This window comes from Nelumbo lutea, chromosome 8 (assembly GCF_056320005.1).
Source record: "Nelumbo lutea isolate HS-2025 chromosome 8, American lotus-T2T, whole genome shotgun sequence".
Taxonomy (NCBI): Eukaryota; Viridiplantae; Streptophyta; class Magnoliopsida; order Proteales; family Nelumbonaceae; genus Nelumbo; species Nelumbo lutea.
Window position 1 is genome coordinate 21,240,193 of NC_142691.1, and position 20,935 is coordinate 21,261,127.

The following is a 20,935-nucleotide window of genomic DNA, read 5'->3' on the forward strand; positions in this document are numbered from 1 at the left end:
CGTGTGACAATAGCACCCATTCTTTGGGTACTGTTCTCACGTAGGAATGAATCATTTCTTTTGTACTTTTTGCTAAATACGTTTCTGTTCCACGAAAATGTCAAGAATAATAAAAACGCTCTCACAGAATGTTGCCAAACAAGGCCTAACCAACCTCATTATCTCAATAACCAGTAAACATCAAATGCTTGGTGAGCATTCATCATTTAGTTCCACTTCCGTCATCAGTTCCACTTTGGTTTCAGGCAAGTTGAAGCGGTAACCAGGTTCCCTACTGAATTTCAAAATCTCACGAGTGAGAGCAATTAGTCAATTGTCAGAAATTTTGGGATACTTTAAGATAAGATATAGACAGTAAGGGTAGAATTATAGAATTAGCTAAAGCAGAGGGGCAGTTTAAAAAGTTTGCAATTTTTGTTTGGATTTAGGGTTTTATCAAACAGGTTATAAAAGCGCGTTTTGCGAGGGAATACAGGTCTTCCGAGGGCGGCAACGGGCTTACAGGGTCTGCGACTTCATCACTCAGGTGAGTACTCATCGCAACTCGCAACCATTACTTACATCACGATCGTTCTACATTCGATTTCTCAACGATCTATGATCACTTCTTCATGAACATTAAGCATTTTCTACTTAAACCCAGTTAGTGTTTGAAGACTTTGGGCTTCTGTAATCTGTTTTCTCTCCTTCTATAGTCTAGGTAGCTGTATGTAGCTACTTTTTCTCGGTTATTTCGCTGGTAATTTTGGTTTTAGCATGGTGTATTTTGTTCTATTGTTTTACCTTTTTATGTGTGAATGTGACTTCGTTAGCTGAAATGTAATTGGGTTGGTATTTTATTTTATACAAGCATTTGACGCTGAGTAAAATTTGGGTCCGGTTGGGAAAGAAGGTTGATGAGTGGTACATCAATCCGAATTTTAGGGCCTTTTGTCTTGATTGCATTTTGAGACTACAATTCAGGGTTTAGATTGATTGAGTTGGGTAATTACTGTTAGTTTGTACTTTAATGGTACACTATAGGGTGTTATATGGTGCATTTACTTGAAGGTTAATTGCTGATTGATATTCTCTAAATGCGATCTTCCTTTATTGTTGTTAAAAAGATTGTGCCATGAATATTGGCTGTTAGCCTGCCCTGTAAGAACTCGTTCTTGTTAGGAAACGCCTAATTCATTGTTTGCACAAATCACAGGTGTCTGAATCAGTTATGTGGTCATTATCTGAATCTGGTTCTGGAACTGGGCTCATACTGCGTTATTATTATGTTATAAGTTACTCGTTCTAGCTTTACCCTATTATCTGATTTAATATCGGCTTGCTCTTTTGAAGTATAATTTTCAACTTCTAAATTGTTGAATGATGGAAGTTTCTTGCCAATTGTGCCAATATAAAAGAAAGGCGTTTCCTTCATTATGATTCGCTAGTGGTTATGATGTCTTTTTCCAATACATGACATATTGATATATTTTTCTTGGTTTTCTCAAGTTATTCCTCTAATCTGATTTTTTGCACCTCATTATTTGGACATCAGGAAGGAGAATTTGCATCTGAACCGCAACCACAAAAATGTCAGGGTAAGTACCTTTTGTTTTTTTTCCTTGTTTACATTTGATGGAAGAGAGTAATTTATGTTTCTACTTTTATTGGATAACATCCATTGCTAAAAATATGTTGTGGGCTACTGAAAGCATCCGAAGTCCTAACCTTGTTATGTTTCAACTCAACTAGTTTAGATTTGGATTATGTATACGACCCCATCATATGCCATTTATATGAATTCTCGTTTTTGGTTGCCTCAAATTTAGTTTCACATTTGGATTTTTTAATTTACTTAAAGTTAAGAATATGCATTTCTCTTAATAGCTTCTAAGATAGTGTTATTGTTTCTTTTGCACTGTTAGGGAAGTGGTACTGTGGTAGTTTAATTCATTCATGTTTTGTAAATTGTATATCACACATATAATTAAGTGGTATGTATAACTTTCCAATGCAAGCTATCAAGAAGATCAAGTTTTGTCTGTTCAACAACAATTACCAAAGGGATTCTGGGTGATATCGGTCTTCCATTTTTTATTTTATTTTATTTTCCAAGGCAGTAGTCTATATCCTGAAGTTTTTAATGCTGCTAATGCCTTCAGCAAGATGAAGCACCTGATTTTGATGTATTTGTAAACCGGAATATATAAGTGTCTTTTACTTTAAAAATTAAGAAATTTAAGAAGGGAAGTTTTGATGTAATTCTATATCTATGGTATCAATTATTACATCTGCAACGTTTATTTAATTAATACCTATCACTTGGTTGAGATTTGCATTACTTAAATGTTGATTGCAAAAGTATGACCAAGACCACTATCTTGTAGCTGCTATATTTCATTAATAGTGCTTTGGATACTTGTAAAAGTTCATATTGTATGGGCTCTACCTTTTCTCTTTCATGTTCTTTACTAATTTGCATGTCTCACTTGCCTTTGCTGTTTCTGCAGAGAAGAGGGTGCTGTTGCAGCTGATGCCCCAGCTCTAGGACAGCCAATGGACATCATGACAGCCTTGCAGCTTGTGCTGAAGAAATCCATGGCACATGGTGGCCTTACTCGAGGTCTCCATGAAGGTGCTAAGGTGATTGAAAAGCACGCTGCACAACTCTGTGTATTGGCAGAGGATTGTAATCAACCAGACTATATTAAACTTGTTAAAGCTCTTTGTGCTGATCACAATGTGAGCTTGATATCGGTGCCAAGTGCTAAAACTCTTGGAGAGTGGGCTGGTGTAAGTAAAAAAAGAACTATTACTGTTTAATGTTTCTCCAAATTTGTATTTTTCATGCTTCAGGATAGCTGTCTGGATAGTTTCAAGCTCTTATGTTAATTTGTAATTTGGTTTCTGGTGGTTAATAAACTTTGTTATTGGTATTTACATTTGATTGCCTGTCTAAATCCAAATCGTTAGAATTAAATGAAGAAAAAACGCATTTTGCATTAACTCTTCTTTTGGGTTTCTTCCATTGGAAGTATCAAGTATATTGTACCAAGGAACATGATGCATGCTGTATGTTGGTGTGCTCAATTAAATCTCCTTTGTAAACAGTAATGAAGATTGGATAGTAGGTCTGAAGGGTCTACTCATGGCTTTAACTTTATGATCATCTCCTAGTTGGAACTATCTGCTTGTGGCAGCAGGACTTTTGTGCACCACGTATCCTGATGATTATCTCTAGTATCTTTAGTGAACACTGACAGGAGCTTGCATGTGTTGCCATGCTTATAACACGGCAATACAGCCACGTTAAAAGTAGGGGTGCTCACGGTTTAGTTAACCGAACCATGGGGTATTTTCTTGAACCGAGCTGGTAGTACCAGTTTTTGGAAAACCATTTACTGGAACCAAACTGAAACCAGTCGGTTAACTGGTTGACCGGTTTGGTTAACCATCGGCTCGGTTTGTTGGTTTGTTGGTTTTTTAGTTTTTACAATATATATTATAAAAATATATAATTATATAATAAAAATATTAATATATATATATATAATATTATATTTTAAATAATAAATAATATATTATGAATATATATATATATATATATAATGCATATCTATTAATTTATAATATATAAAATACATAGAAATGTGTACCGGTCAGTTCAGTTAACCGCCAGTTTTTTATATTGGTTAAACGAAACTGAACCAGTGCCTTGGTTTTTTAAAAACATAGAACCGAAACTGAACCAACTGGTTTGGTTAACTGATTTTTTGGTTCGGTTTTGGTTGGTTTTTTTGGTTTGATTTTTTGGTTTTTTGCTCACCCCTAGTTAAAAGCATGGAGTGTAAGATTGATTTTCATGCAATTTTTTTTTTTTGCAAAATTTTGACATTTACTTGATTCCCTATGCAGTTGTGTAAAATTGATTCAGAGGGAAAGGCAAGGAAAGTGGTGGGTTGCTCCTGTGTTGTTGTTAAGGTAAGAAAAGGACAGTAAAATAATAAAATGATCTCGTACCATTCTTCCTCTTTTTCTGTGAAGTATGTTCTAGCTGATCGGATCATTGGTTTCTCTATTTTCTCGCAGGATTATGGGGAGGAATCTGAGGGTCTTCATATTGTCCAGGAGTATGTGAAGTCTCACTGAGTAATTGAAGTTGCAATAGGACTGCTCATTTGGTGTTAATCTGTAGGCACATGTCATTTTATTCTTTTCTAGCTTAAATGAGCCCCATGTTCTGGGGGTTTTGAGTTCTGTTTGATTGTTACTTAATATTAGAACAAAAGAAGTGAATATTGCAGTACACAACCTCCATGAGGAACTAGGTTATGGTTTTCTTGAATCAGTGACAGTGATTCTTTGTCTCTCTTTGTCCTATTCAAAGAAGGTGAAATGGGGTTAGGGTATAATGGTAAATGATTCTAATGCTCTTTTGAAATTCTATTCACCCAGTGCGTGGGTGGGTCTAAGCAATTAAGCATGTTGCACTCCATCTGATAAAATACTGCAACTAGGTTCATAGGATATAATCTCAAGGTTTTACCTGTTACACATTGAATTGAACCCTCTCAATCACAGAAGTGTCTTATTCAAGAATCAAAATTTTTGTATCCTCTCTCTCTATTTGTAACAAAAGGGGTAATCCTTTTAATCTTAGGTTGCTCCATCTTCTGTTTCGTTTTTAATCTTATCAACTCAGTGTTGAGATCGCATTATCTGTTTCTGTGACTGTCATCTTGTTCCCAGCCGGCAGGTTTGTCTCCGTTAGCACCGAATAACAATCAATGATCAAGGAATCAATTCCACAATTAGCTTCAAGCCTTCAACGAATTAACCGAAATCATCATCATCGTCATCCATGCTAGACAGGGTGCAAATCGGGCATGGGCTGAGTTTAACGGTTTAAGGTCAACTCAGGTCAAATCCTAAGAATTTTTGCCTGAGCCTAGGGACTCGGGACTCAGGTCCATAATTTTATGTGTATTTGTGGATGGTTGGACTTAGTTTTGGTTGGTTCTGGCCTCAGGTAATCTTAAGAGTTAAGACCAGGTGTGGGGTCAGTTGAAAATAAAAAAGAATATACGAAAGTTTTGGCCTAAGCTTAAGGGAAAATTCCCATGGGCCTAGTGACATTTTGGCCTCCAAACTTTAAAAGGCGAGAATTCAATACCCAAACCCTCGAGGAGGTATTAATAATTTACCCTTATTTATTTTAATTATATCTGAACCCTAGCCAAGTGGGCCTTTTTATTAATCCAATACAACATGCCAATTCACTTGATGTGGAGTTGGTCATAAGATACCTCTCGTATTGAGAAGTATGCGCCTATGATAAGGGTTATAACTTGGGCCTGACCCGACCAAGCCCCTGATTTCGTGTGTGTGTATATGTGCTATACTGAATACAAAACCTAAAAGCCTGAACCTGGAATTTTGGGCCGGGCTGGGCTGGACCGAACATGATCACCCCTACTAGTGCTATTCGGCTCAATGTACATCTTACATCCCGTCAGGAACCCACCAAGCACCTGGCCTTTATGGGGCTAAAGCCGCATCACCACATACTGGGATATCAAGGGAAGGGACCTTCCTGGAATGTGGGCAAGCCCCCAAGCACAATTTCCATCAATTTTCATTTATTTATTTTGTCCGACCTAAAAAAACATAATGAAGTATTTTTCTTAGTTGTAGCAAATGATTTGAGATGGGAACCTTCCTTCAACAAGTCTGGCGCAGACATGGGCCTTCAAAAAAAAAAAACAGAAGATAAACCTGAAATATTCGGATCAAGGTTTTGAATGTCGATATGTTCGATATATTGATAAAAGTGTATTGAGCAATATCGGTACCTTTTTTTTTTTAATTTTTTCAAAATTGATTCAGAGGGGTGGGCGGTTTAAGGTTTCTCCACCCCTTGAACCAGTCAGAACCCCGATACACCCTCTGTAGGGGTGTATCAGGGTGCTTCTGGTATGATACATATCAGCCAGTACGGGCTGATACATATCGATTTTTTAAACTTTGATTCGGATACTCAGACCCCCGTCCATCTTGATAGGGGTTGATATAAATCGAGCTAAGTTCAATCTTAAATCGTTTGAGCTTGGCTCGACAGAAAAGTATAAGGCTCGAGTTTGTGCTGGTATTTTCAATTCAACATTGATCTGGTCAGTTGAACTGTTCCAACTGTCATATGATCTTGATTGTGGGTCCAGTTCTTCTAAAATTTGGGCTTTGATAAAAATTATTAGCCTGGTCAAAAGCCATTTGACCTGGGCGATTGGTTTGTGCTCAGTTTGATTTGAGCTAGAAATATTAGCTTGAGTCCAGCTTGACTCAAAAGCTAATATGTCTGAACTCAGTTTGATTCGGTTCGAGCTCAACAGTGAGTCGAACGTACTCACTCTCAAATTTAAGCGCTAAATCAACACTTGTCCTGCTTGTTTATATCATTTAAAAAAACCACAAAAATACATCAAAGTTGCATGCTCTGATCAAATTAGGAAGAATAACTTGCTTATTTAACATTTAAAATCAGATTAGATTAGGCTCACAAGCTTCATGGCCCAAACTTCATTCTATTTGAGCTCCCTATGATTAACAGTTGAGGCGCTATATGTTAGACTTGAGCTTGGTTGTAGCTTGATTTGGATCAAGCCAACGAGTTCTTTTTATGAGATGAGATTGAATGGCTCACAAACAGATTGATTTGGATCCACCTCTACATGTTGAACATCACAAGTACCAATAGTTTGGTACTACTGGTGTTCCAAGCATAAATAAATGCCATCGTATCAACACTAAATAGGCATTTTGAGTTTAATGGTCAATTTCCATTTGATTGGAGACTGTTTTTAATTAAAACACTGAAAATCCCTGTTGGGAGGTGTTTCAAGAATTACCCTGGAAAGCAGAGTTTCAACATCCTGACTGATGTTGATGTAGTACTGAGATGAAAAACACAGGCTTTTCATCACACAGGATTCAAGTACAAACAGTAGTGTTTGTGTTTCAAGTATAAATGGTGTTTTAAACTTTTTACTCAAAACCACAGGTTGAAACACCAATCTTACCAAACACAACCTTAATCAAGATTTTTCTCCCTCTACTTGAAACTTTGAAAGTGCAATACTACATGTGCTAACCCTATAGAACAATTATAGTGGTGTTTGAAACCAATGCCGTTTCCTAAGAGGGGTTTTTTCAGAAAACAATGCTGCATAAGCATGCTATTTTCTCAGATTTTCTATTTGGTAGCTGGTATCATTGCTATTGCTGCCACATAGGCATTTTTAATGCTATGTCAGCATACTATTGCTAGTAATAGTAGAAAAAACCGGAAAAAACGAAAAAGGGGTTGTCTCAGATGACTTTTCCGATTTCCAAAACATGGTCTGAAAAAACATTTTTTCAAAAAACGATTAACCAAATAACAGGCGTTTTCTCAAAAAACGAATTTCTGACCTAGCACCGTTTTCTGAAAAAACCGCATTGACGCCAAACACCTACTATACAGGGAGGAGTATCTTGGTGCTGTTAGGCTTCAATCACCACGTGAATAGCTGATGTGACAAATCCAATCTGTCCATCTGAGGTAACATGCCATAAATTAGGCACACGGACGATTCATTCTCATGCAAAAGGATCGCTTTTGAACATTTAAAAGTTCCTCAAAGCAGAACAATGGAGGATGGCCTGAAAGGACTCTTGATTGGAGAGGTGAAATCAAATGAAGATGTGGAACCCTTTAATCCTCTAAACCTGGCTGCCAACCCAACTGCATTCAATGCCATTGCATCTAACAAATGGGAGGCCTCACAATACATCTGTGTGGGTATGAATGAAGAACCCAACTCTGTGAACGTACCCATTGCATCTTTGTTCCATGGAGAATGTGAGTCTCCTCATTCTCATTCTCCACCCATTTTCAATTTCTGTAACTACCCTCTGCCTTGAAAGGACTCTACATTTATTGCTCATTATAGTCTTATAAATGGGTGTTCTTGAATTTGGCTTGATGTTGAGTAAGTCTGGGCAGGACATGTGCCAAGGGTAAGGGGGGTATTTTGGTCATTGGGTGATGGATGGACTTTGTATTTTGACCAAAATACCCTTCATTGGATACCAACAGAATTAACTTTTTCTCATTACTCGTGTGTTTGTATTCTGATGCCTGATGGATGTGTAAGTTGATAGAGATCTGCATTGTATTCACTGCACAGAACTGGTGCAGGAATAAAATTTAGAACCATCAATGTGACAAAGTGGTGTGTCTGGACTCTTTGGTAGGATTCCGTGGATTGTTGGTTATTGGTCTTATCTAGGCCTCCTGTGTACCAATTGAATGAATGAGCCATCTGTGTGTGAACTCTCAACTCTGCTTGTGATCAATAAGATCCGATTTGACCCCACCACCCAAACAAATATCTTGCTTACTCAGTTGATTGGGTAATCTCTAGGGGTCCCTCCAACAAAATACAACAATTTCTGAAGAGGGTTGGTGGTTCTCTTCTCGTAACAAACAAACAGTCCTGATGACTCCAGCTTTGTCTATAAAGGAGCTCACCTCCTCTCATCCTCCTATTTTTAAATACTACTACTGAAATCTGCACCAACTCTTGAGGGCCTGGATTTGACATATAATTCCTTTTCACATTTATCAATTTCTCTCCTTATCTCTCTCACACTCTCTCTCTACTGTATCCATACAACTACTTCAAAGCAGAAAAAGAAAGTCTCAGTAACTGGTAGTTGCTTGTATGAAAATGATGAAGCTAAGGCATGCCAAAATTTTCTTAGTTCCTATTCCAGAAAAGGGGAACTCTTTCTATTTTATTTTGACAGGTTGTTATTGGCAGATCTTTATATTGGTTAGCGTCATCAGCGCCTCAAATTGAGCAACCCCAAGACAAACCATCAATATACTGTGGCCCATCAGGAGGCAAAGATCTCCAATTTTGTAATTGTTGCAATTTTTTGAATGAGTTTATAATGGGTTGGTAAACAAAATGTGCATTTAAATAGAAAAGTGTTGGGTTTTATTAAATGGATTTTAAGTTAACCAAAGGAACATTCTTCCCAACAACTAACTGGATGTCATAAAGTAATTGACAGGAAAATCTAATTTCTTACTTAATACATGTTAATAAAATCTATAAATAATCAAATCTAAGTGGGTGCCCATTCAATTATCAGATCTGAAATTCAATTGGCTCCACCAATTCAACATCATCTATGCAAAATAATTTAATTCAACTTGAAGTCCTTTTTTCTATTTTGCTTATGTCCCCTTGTATCTTCTGGGTTCTCATCAAATCTCATCTCTCCGAGTAAAGATCATCACCGTTGATTACTAGAGACAGAGGCAAAATATTTAAAGAAAACCCTTTACATATTTTCCCTAAGTACAGTGGTGAAAGGTAGTGAATGAGTGAACAACTTGAATAAAACTGTTTATGTGGGGGGATCCATGGCATAGACTGCAGAGTATGTTGCAGAGTTGGGAATTTAGGAATATTGGCCATGGACTACTCATAAATCTCATCACATGTATAGTGTAGGAAGTGAAAAAACAATTCAACATCAACATTTATGCTGATCAAGACATTGATGGGCAACTTGATTTCCATGGCGCAGATGATCCTAACTACACTTGATTAAACCGATTACAAGTGGATCAAAACAAGATATTGGGAAAAATGTTTCTCTCTTATTTTCTGTCAAACAAGATACCGGGTCGGATCGTCCGATCTGGAAATCGTTCAGGCAATTGGTTCTGTTTTATCCTAAACCCATTCCTAGGCCAAAAATTGTTGAATTGCTCAGTGATCCGCTGACGTAGACAATTGAATTATTGACCCCTTTGACCTATCCAACGGGTTTTGATTGTTTTTTATTTTAATTATTTTTTAAGTTGGAATGATCCTTTTGTTTGAACAAAATAGTTGAACCATCAACCCAGAAACCAGTGACAAGAATGGTTCTGATTCCGGGTAGGTTTTTAAAACTATAAACCAAACACAGCCTAAATGAATTTGTAGCAACAAAGGTAAATTTACTATTCAAAATATAGTTGGTGGAGGGCACCTCCTACTTGGCTTAAAAGAAAGAGGCAATAAGTCAAGATGAGTGGCAGAATTCTTGACCCCACAAAATTAAACTAGTTGATGATTCCAGTTTAAATTTGAAATAATGTTTCACAAAGTACAAAGTACATTGTGGAATTGTCAATTGGCAATAGTAAAATGTTACCTGGCAATATCATTAGGCCAAAAATAATTGCAACCTGTTGACTAGGTGAGAGCTCTATACTCAGTACTTAACCTCATGAGAGATCAGTCTCTTATGAAGCTGGTCCATTTAAGGACCACTGCAGATTAAAAAAAGACAGAAAAAAGGAAGTTAATCTGTCCCATGGACAATCTAATTTATCAATCATGGGGGTTCTGTTGCTTCAGTGAATGAAGGTGGTCTCAAAAAACTAAACCTTACTCGAGTAAATGTCTTCATATGGGTCTCTGGGGCTGGAGAAGTTGCAGATCAGTATGGGCACAGGCCCACTAGTTGATAGATTCCACCTTAGACTTCCCTGATGCTAAGCTTGGTTCTTAGCCCCTTAATTTGGTAATCATGAATTTAAGATAGGGTTTCTTTCTTAATAGGTCTACTTTTGGGCCTTTAAGTCTAAGATAGTAGTTGACAAGTCATCTGCGCTTGCTTTAAAACTTGTGGGCCCAGTCTGATACATGGGATACACAGAAGTGGTTGGGGTGGGGACCTCGTAGCTCTCATGTGAGGGCACCCTCTTCGTAGCACTGCCTCAAGCTAAGTTTTCTAGTTGAGTCTGCAAGCATCTAAGGGATTTTTTCAATGGAATAGCACCTTCATTTGTATCCCAAATACAAAAAATACCATATGGGGTCAAAAAGAAAAGAAATTCCATATAAAGGGTTTTGCATCGAATATATTTTTATTTGCACTCTTCCTAAACTGGAAGAAGTACAAATATAAATATGTACAATGCAAATACATACACAGTATAAAGTTTTGCATTCTACATATTTGTATTTGTACTCCTTCCAAACTGATCCTTAAAGACCCTGTTTTTTGCAATGCAATTTCATTGGGATTTGCACAGTAAAAAAAATTGTTTAGGTTTTATTTCACTTCAGGTTTAATTTTAATTTTATTTCATTTATACTGTAACCAAACAGAACAAACATAAATCAAAATTTGCATTCAACTCATTTGCACTCCCATATTTTTATACCATTGCAAATAAAATAATCCTTAATATAAACAATTCAGGAACGTTTCCTAATTATGGACTCAAGAGATACACCACATGCCACATGCTTCTTCCTCAATCTGCTACTCATTGGGTATATAGGTTTCATATATAGCCCTGAAATATATCCAAAAATTAAGTCATTTTTGTTTTAGGTTTTTAATTGAAAAAAATTACTAATCTCAACTGTCACCAGAGAGCAGCTCCCATTCAAAGTGGAGTGAGGGAGACTAAAGGGGAGATTAGGTGAGCAAACATGTGGCCAATTCAGAAAGCTGCATGAGAACTCCAATAGGAGGGAAGAGCAAAATGTTCTCCATGTGTGTAATGGGAGGGCCAATTTTGGAACACCTCTCTTAGGGTCAAAAGCACGAGCCTACCGTAATAATTGATGGAGCAAAGAGCCCATACCTTTGCTATCCATGTTATTATTATTATTTTTTGCTTAGTAAAAGCTTATTTTTATCAATATGCTCAGTATCTGCTTACTGTCACTTTTCTTTAATAATATTTCTTTACAAACATGCAGGATACAGCAGACTAAGTCATCTGCCAACCATCCACCATTTTTAAACAATCTTTTAGTGTTGGTATGATGCATCGTTTAGTGACTAAACACCCATTTGGGTTGGCTTCTGGCATTCCGAGCTGGCCTTACACGGGAACGCTAGAAGTTATATTTGGTAAAAATTTGGGAAGTTAATATGGACTTTCCCAACAATTCAATTAACTATGAAGCTTTTTGTGAACACTGTGCTCAACTACAACAATTCAATTAACTCATACACCCAATGCAGAAGCTCTCCCAAATAGGGTCGGCCGCATGAATCCTGTTTTGCCATTCCCTTCTGTTCAGTGCCATATATATATATATATATTTGCAGCATTCAGATTTATTTTAGCTGTTATAAAAAATCACTTAATTAGGGCTTTTTGTCATCCATTATACTCTTCTTTGTTATGTGTACTTTTTCTATATATTCTATCTCTATCTCTCCGTGTTACTAGACACCTGCTTTTAGTATTTTTACAGTATAAGTATCAGATGATTATCTTATGTTATTAGTCAGCATTGCTGTAGTTATCAAATATTTTTATTTTAAATGAAATAATTGAAGCTGTTTGAGTCGGTTGTCATGAAACAGATCAATCTATTCTTGTATCATTAGGGCAAAGATAAGATAGTTTTTATGAATGCCGAAGTTAAGATAGTTTAGTATAAGCAGATATATACAAATAATATAACCAAAGAGATAATATGATGAGTGCCATGATCAATATTAAAGTCCAACTCAGGTATCCAATTTGAAGAATTTAAACAACATTAAGGTCTGAAAAATCCCTCAATTTGAACTTGTAACTGCTGGTCCCAAATGCGGATAGAAGAGGATGGCATCGGACTAGTAGTTGGTATAAGACTTTTGTCAAGTTTTTATGACAATGGATTCTGATTTGTCTTTTCATATTCATATTAAACAAAATAATTAAAATAAGATTTATATACTCAACTATATACAGTTGGGATGAAATTGGATCTGCTCCTCACAAAACATGTCTCGTACCAACCTCACACCATGTGAGATTTCAACTGTATGTCAAGAACATTCTCCCATTAATAGAAATTTATAATTACAGATATGTTTCAAATATATAACTAAAAGGTATTGTGAGATCGGTTTAAAATGCATTCTGTGAGAAATAAATCCCAACTCAGTTGGAATAAGGATTGAATGATGATAATGATGACATATTACAATTTGAGGCCTGGGCCTACTCAAATTTCAACAAATGCTCAATCTGAGGCAGTCAACATCTACCATATGAAAATAAAAAAAAAAAAGAAATATGAGAACTTAGGCAGAGTGAACCATCGATTAATTGTGTAGATCTTCTTTATCTACTTCAAGGGTCCAATGAATACGTTTCTGTTGTACCCCTCCAGCATGTTTGCTCAGTGCTCACTCATCGGCTGAAAAAAGAAGACAGGAATTTATAATTTTTTAGTCTGAATTTTCTAACACAAATGAATGATGACCATGGTAGAGTATTCATGACTTGTTCAATGAACATTGAACACAGTACACCTATGGTCACTTGTTGAAGCTCAGTGATTGGATAAGAGAGCATCTTTGGGGGGCATGTTGGTCAATACACCCACATTTATTTTATTACCAAAATATCCCACAGATGCTGCCTCATCCAATCACAGCATTCAAAAATATTATATTTGCTGCCGAAGCACGTGACAAACCGGCATTGCCACGAGAGAAAAGATATATTTGGTTCTTCTCCCAAATCTTCGTATCGAAATTGGATGACGAGAGAGAGAGAGAGAGAGAATCCTAAACATGACAGCATGGGTGAAGGGCCATTCCATTGCTCCATTGCATTGCATCAGTCGGGGCTAATTTCCTCGCTTGCCAACTTTAACCAAAAGAACGGAATTTGAAATGACGACTTTATTCTTACGACATGTGGAATCCATGTTCCGGGCTCCGGTTACAACCGAATCCTCTCTACTCACGTTCCGATGCCGATTTGCGTTCACCGTTTCCGACTCCGAACCGGCTGCATTCAGATCGGGGAACATGGATTCCATGTGTCTCTGGCCGCATCAGGGCCCGAACCCGAGGCATTGCTCGGTGGCGAAAATTCGAAGTCAAGATTGGTAAGCCCTTGGGCCTTGCTCTTGCAGCCCATGAAATTCTGTTGTTCGATTATGGGCCCCACGCTGCAACCATGGACTTTTGGCTGTGCGCGCAAAAATCTTGCCACCTCCGCCTTCAGAGAATCCCTAGAAACTTCGAAAAAATCTCTCTCTAGTCTCTACCATAAATGCTGCTACCTGTTTCCTATCTCTGGCTTCTCAGAGTTCTCGTTCCAAGTTTCCTCTGCATTGACACTTGCCTTCGACTCCTGGGCACGCAGGCCCCACACTACCGCTAAGAAATCAATTTGATCAAATCTCAACCCTTGATTCTCATCGGTGAGTGCATCAGATGATCTTTCGTTTAATCGTTTAGCACTCCAGTGGCACCCACGTAATTTAAACGGAAGCGAAGCCGAAACATGGAAACAAACAAAAGTCAGCCTTTCTTGTTTCGAAGTCAGAGTTTATTGAATTCTCCCAAGCTTACTAAACAGTCGTTCCATTAAAGTAATAAACGTAATTAATAAAGCAATAAACCCTTGTTTCCTCGTGCATGAACATACTGAGATCACACGTATCGCGAAGCAATCTATTAGTCTACGACCTTTAGGCAGAGTCTGATACGTCGCAGGGGTCCACTAGCTGGACCCACATGATCTTTGATCAACGAACACATTGAGTGGTCCTGATGAAAAAGACACGTGGAGCAGGGAGTTATTACATGAGAGCAGTACACGCCTACCAGGAAGAAAGCCAGAGTCCTTTAAAAAATGTGAACAACTGAGCTTCATTAGGAAGCTTTTTCCTTCTGTTTCTTCTTCTTCTTCTCTTCTTTGCTCGTTTAATTTATTCCTTTCTCAGCATTTCAGCACTCATCACTATAAATAGAAATCGCAAACAAAATTCTCTCTCTCTCTCTCTCAGTTTTCTATTCTCTCCATCTCTCTGCAATGTAGGCAATCTCCGATAGTTAAGCTTGGAGAAGTGGCCGGAAAATGGCGAAGTATCAAAGGAACGACGTTGGATCTGTGGTTCTAGAGAGGGCCGGAGGAGGGAATTTCCGGCTATGGCCAGCGATTCGGGGAGCTGCATTTCGTCGGAAGCTCTTGGACACGATGATGTGTGGTGTTTCGTGCCACCGGCACGAGATGGATTCTGGCGTTGCATCGCCGCTACAGATGCAGAAGCTGAAGCAGAAACAGAAACCGAAGTCGCCGCAGAAGCCGGAATTGAAGAAGAATGTCGGATCAGGGAGGTTGTCGGAGCTTTTGAACTTGTCGCAGACATCGGAGACGGGATTGGAGGATGAAGCGGAGGTTGAGACGAGGAGGAAGCTTGAGGTTTTCGAGGAGCTTCAAGGAGTTGTCAAAAGGTTGCAGTTTCAGGAGGGATCGCAGCAGAAGGAAGCGGCCATGGATGTTAGAAGGCTAGCGAAGGAAGATACCGAGGCGAGAGCGACGCTCGCTATGCTTGGAGCGATTCCTCCTCTTGTAGGAATGCTTGATTGCAGTGATCTCGATTTTCAGATTGCTTCGCTCTACGCTCTTCTCAATCTAGGGATCGGAAACGATACGTATGATTCACTATGCTTTTCTTTGCGACAAATTCGATTTTCTCTGTTACCAATCTTCGGTTTTTCCAATATTTTATTGTTCAAGTCTGTTTGATTTCCTTCTACTTTTTTCAAGATCTGTCTCTGTTGCGTTTGTTTTACTCTATTCATGCTTCTTCGGATATATATTTTTTCCTCTTCTGAACTTCACTGACAAGTCGCATTCTCTGCTTATCGTTCGTTTGTAACGCTGTTTTTTCCCCTGCAAGCGTTTCTTTTCGTGAATCAGCTCCACTTTTTTAGCACCATTTCTTCAAAATGTTAATTACTTCTTTGTTTTTGTTTAAAATGTGAATCATTCACGTTTCCTACTCGTATTGGCTTTACCACGTTTTTTTTTTCGGACATTTTTTAGCGCCATTTCTCTAAAATGCGCTTTCCCCTGTTTGTACTTCCGCAACCCGTTTCTTTGATCTGAAAGCTCACCCTTTTCTCTCTCTCGACTTATGCAGGAACAAAGCAGCCATTGTCAAGGCAGGAGCTGTTCACAAAATGCTTAAACTCGTTGAGTCTCCGGATGAGGCTCCAAATGTGTCAGTCTCTGAAGCAATTGTCGCGAATTTCCTCGCTTTGAGCGCTCTCGACTCGAATAAACCGATCATTGGTTCCTCTGGCGCAATTCTATTCTTGGTAAAAACCCTTGAAAATGTAGATGAGAGAAGCAGCACGCAAGCCAAACAAGACTGTCTCCGAGCATTGTACAATCTCTCTATCTCCCATTCCAATATTTCCCAGATTCTGGAATCCAACCTCATACCCTATCTCCTGAACATGCTTGGCGATATGGAAGTGAGTGAGAGGATCCTCTCGATTCTCAGCAATGTGGTTTCAACTCCAGAAGGTCGGAAAGCAATCAGCAACTCCCGGGAAGCATTCTCGATTCTGATCGACGTCTTGAATTGGACGGATTCGTCTGGATGCCAGGAGAAGGCATCTTACATTCTAATGGTGATGGCCCACAAGGCTTACGGAGATCGCCAAGCCATGATCGAGGCCGGAATTGTATCTTCCCTGCTCGAATTGACGCTGCTCGGTAGCACATTAGCGCAGAAGAGAGCTTCGAGGATCTTGGAATGTTTGAGAGTAGACAAGGGGAAGCAAGTCTCAGAAGTCTATGGTGGGAATTTGGGTGTGGCGGTGTCCGCCCCAATTTGTGGAACCTCCTCATCTTCAGCTGCACCGAATCAGCATTTGAAAGGTCTGGTGGAAGAAGAGGATGAGATGATGAGTGAGGAGAAAAAAGCAGTGAAGCAGTTGGTACAGCAGAGCTTGCAGAATAACATGAGAAGAATTGTAAAGAGGGCAAATTTGCCTCAAGATTTAGATTTTGCACCGTCCGAGCACTTCAAGTCTCTTACGCAGTCTTCAACTTCGAAGAGCTTACCATTCTGAGATCTTGGAGTTGCAAAGAGATCTGGAGAGGCAAAGAATCTAAAGTTAGTCTTTCTTGTTCTTCTTCCTTTTCTTCCTCTACTTTGATTACAGACATGTCTTATCAAAACAACCCTTGTTTATTGAAAATTACAGAAGTTTGTCTTATTAAAAACCTTGTCAAATTCGAATTATTATCCTAAAAGAACTCCATCTATTTTGTTTAAATCTAAAACAGAATTTGGTATTTGCATAGAAAATTCTTCAAAGAAATAAGGATGTCTTGGTCATTTTTGTTGCAATTAGAGCCAAGCATCCACAATTCAACGTGCATTGGTCTCGATTTTGTAATTTGGAAACCATACTTGCCAAAATTTCAGTAACATGGGGGGGGGGGCGGTATTGAATATAAATTTACTAAACTGGAAGGGTTGATTTGGTAATTGCAACTAACCAATAGCGATCTCCCTCAAACATAGGGGTCATTTTCGTCAAGTTAGTACACCATTGTCGTGTTTTGTTATGTACTAATTTAAAATGGGCCCTATATATGCTAAAATATGTTGGAAGGGGTGTCGGTCATTTTCTTCTGTATAGAAATGGGGACTCGTCACTGTTTCTCATCTGAGAATCTTTCCATGACTGTTTCTCTCACTCCCCATTACTGGGTATTAGGCGTGTGACTATGAGGGTTCCATGCGGAATCTTTGGAGTTTTGCAGTTTAACTGGATTTATTATTATTATTAAGAGGAAAACGTTCATAGATCTTGGTTCTTGGATTGTTAACCCCATGTGGCTCTACCCTACATCTAGTTTAATTATTTTGCTTTAATTAATGCATTGACCTTGTTATCAATTCTTATCCTTACTTTTTAACTGTTGCAGAATGCAGAGAGGGGAAGTAGGAACGATTATCCAAGTGAAGAGGTTAGAGAGAAGATAAGTTGATATCTTCTTCTGTGTCATCATAAACCATGTGCAATTTCCTGTTCCCCAGGTATATATTATATGAAGTTCATTGTCCACTTATTGTCAGTCCTGCATCGTCTTACAAATTTAAAAGTTTCTCGTGGTTTTCTTCCTCTGTTGTTATTGAGTTTACTGTTCTTATTATTTAACCTTTTGTAAAGCATAAATATTATGTGGGATCTGTTTGCCCCATAAGCAATTTTGTTTCATTTTCCATGCATGACCTTATATGTAAATGTAAAAGACTAAGGGTGCTTTAACTTGACAAGTGAGACAAGCACTGAAAAAAACAAAGGGAAAAGGAACTCTAGTCTAGGCAGAAGTGAATTATAACATGTGGACCCTTGCTCCCCGGTTTACAGTTTTGAAATGCTGAACTGACACTGATGGTAGGGGTAATTTTAGGGGTTGAACTTCACCAAAAGATAAAAATCTAGGACTGTAACGGTTTTGCTTTTAGGAAAGGGAAGTTCTGCTGGTACTGTGGTTTATCATTTATGGAAGTGGGGGAGGAGAAGATAGAGGTACATGAGATGGGGTGCTGTAAATGTCGGTGGGCCATCATCAATAATGCTTCTGGGCTGGAGCCTTTGATCCTTTGAAAATGAAAGCACAATAGCGTTGCTACTTGCTAGATGAAGCTTTTTTCCTTTTTTTTTTATAGTGCCCGAATAGGTGGTCTGATTATGTAGAAACTACAAAATTACGAAGTATCCTATGCGACCAAAGTCTATTCTGGTTACTGATTAGTATGGGCACCGCAAGGAGTGCAAAACTGATTTATTTCCTTCTTTGTGCAAGCAAAGTTCATGGTCAAATCAGATGTGATTCGTTGATACTTTTTCTTGTCGTGAGTTAAGGAGTCGATGATGAGGTATTTTGATTTATCAAATGACTTGAGCAGGCTTCTCAGTCGTTCGTGCATCAATAACTATATAGCATGGACAAGAGGTGGTCTGGTGGTGTCAGCGGTTTTCAAGTAGTGAAAAGTGGTCCAGTTGGAAATGGAATCGGTTTCAGATATTCTATTTCTGTTGTTTATGTTTGCTGGGTGTGGGTGAGACCGTGAGGGATAGAATGAAGGAGACGAATTCCATCAATTATATAGATTTGAAATCCTTAGGGAGGTGTCATTAGTGGGGGTGGTCATTTTGCAATCCTCTTTCCGCTTAATGCGGCAATGGGACCCTCCTGGTCCAAAGACTAAATAGGCCTCACTGAAGATCCCACTTCCTTTTTGATTTGTGAGTCTCATTGGAGCTTAATCTGTTTTTATATTAGACTTTGAATGGAAAACTAAAGTATTGAAAACTGATAACAGGATTATTTACAGAATGATTTGACAGTCTGTGGGTGTGCCATGCTTTTGTAAAAGCATACCTGACAGCATCCCCATAGGTTGGACAGAAATTTCATTTTTGGATAGAAGAATAGACACTTGGATAGGAAGTAACCAATGTGGAAGTAACTAATAAGTAATAAGTAACACAGTGATGCATAATAGAGGATAAATTATCTCAGCCAGGCAATAACCCTCTTATACGCCTATATTTAACCATGTGGATATGATGAATAATAGATGATAAATTAATGAAAAAATTTAAAAGGGTAAGTTACCTTTTACACAATGTTTTAAAAATCGGCTCGAATCCGAGCCACTTTGGCCACTGGTTTTTGGGTCAGTTGTTCGACCATTTGGTCCAAATGAATGATTTTTACAATTAAAAAAATATTAAATTAAAAAAATGGCCAAAAATCATTGTACAGGTTGAATGGAATGATGGTTTGGTTCCACGGTTCAGGGTTGTCGATCAAGTCAATGGTTTTTGGCCAAAGGTGAAACAGAATCAGTTGCCTTGAAAATTATGCTTTTATCTTGAGATAAAAAATATTATTTCATAAAAATTCTTTTAGTAATAGAATATTAATTTTGACTGTGAAATATATATTTTCAAATTATGAAAATACCCTCAATTTGAAACACTAAATGCAGTTTTGTTTTTTTTTTTTTTAATTTTTATTTTATTTTAATTTTTTAAAATCCTATACTTTTCAATATGGTGAGCATTTTTCTATTACAAACACCGAGGACATGTAAGTAGAGGGGTGGGAGTGGGATAACTATAATACTATAATCACTCTAAACATATGAGTATATATAAAAAGGGTAAATGAAAGTGTAAAGTAATTTACCCAAGAATTAAAGAATAAGTAAATAAATTGGTGAATGGGTGAGGGGAGAATGAATAGAAGAACATCACGGTTCATAGATTGATGATGTTGGTGACTTGTCTCACCCTGAGGCCTCAACGCGTATGGCTAGTTGGCTACACCCGGTACATCCCACGAAGACAAATTGGGTTCTGAAGGGGTTGGGCCCTTTAATAATTCCTGGCCAAACAAACAAAAAAGGGGTCTCTATAGCATTGCGTAACCAAATGCATCTAATGTCTCCTCCCCATCAGGTATCGTCTGTAGAATGTTGATTATCTTCTCATTACATGTACGGTTTTTCTGTTTGTGGATTATATCTAATTCTCTATAACCAGCCAACCAACCATTCCTGAGACAGGAATCCTAGAGATGAAACTACAGTTTGATACTTTGATATGAGTGGTAGGTATCCAAAAGGGTATTAGAATTTAGAAATGCAAGTTTAAAATATGCATATATGCACCTACTAAATGCATGTATATAGACATGAATCATTTTGAAATTGATTCAAAAAAGAGTCCAGCTTGATGTGAGCCCCATCGCTTAGAACCGTAGTCCAATTGAGAAGAAGCATGTATTTGTTAATTGGTCCCACTCCCACCAAAGGAATATATAAGATCAACAAGGAAAGTGTTGAATTGGGGAGTGGGGGCTTCTCCACTGTCTCGAGTAGGGAGTTCGGCTGTTGGTTACGTTTACGTTTGCGTAAATGCTAGTTCATCGGTTCATCCTTCATCAAACTATAGGGCCATAGGCACTCGATTTGGGCCCCGTTTGGAAGGGTTTAGTTATTTTTTGTTTTATTTTTTAAAATATTATAAAAAACACCGCGGAAACCTTTACTCTGTG

General features: G+C 38.0%; 2 protein-coding genes across 2 annotated transcripts; both read left to right on the forward strand.

Moving 5' to 3' along the window:
• The first annotated feature begins 474 nt into the window (after positions 1-474).
• LOC148843271 (small ribosomal subunit protein eS12-like) lies at positions 475-4,346 on the forward strand. Its single transcript, XM_088956696.1, has 5 exons — positions 475-526; positions 1,535-1,577; positions 2,490-2,772; positions 3,895-3,960; positions 4,069-4,346. Exons 2-5 carry the CDS (start codon positions 1,570-1,572, stop codon positions 4,126-4,128), a joined length of 417 nt encoding a protein of 138 aa, XP_088812822.1. The 5' UTR covers positions 475-526; positions 1,535-1,569; the 3' UTR covers positions 4,129-4,346.
• A 10,122-nt stretch (positions 4,347-14,468) lies between these two features.
• On the forward strand, positions 14,469-18,086 carry LOC148843272 (uncharacterized). The gene is made up of 3 exons (XM_088956697.1): positions 14,469-15,492; positions 15,984-16,967; positions 17,789-18,086. Exons 1-2 carry the CDS (start codon positions 14,915-14,917, stop codon positions 16,921-16,923), a joined length of 1,518 nt encoding a protein of 505 aa, XP_088812823.1. The 5' UTR covers positions 14,469-14,914; the 3' UTR covers positions 16,924-16,967; positions 17,789-18,086.
• The last annotated feature ends 2,849 nt before the right edge of the window (positions 18,087-20,935 follow it).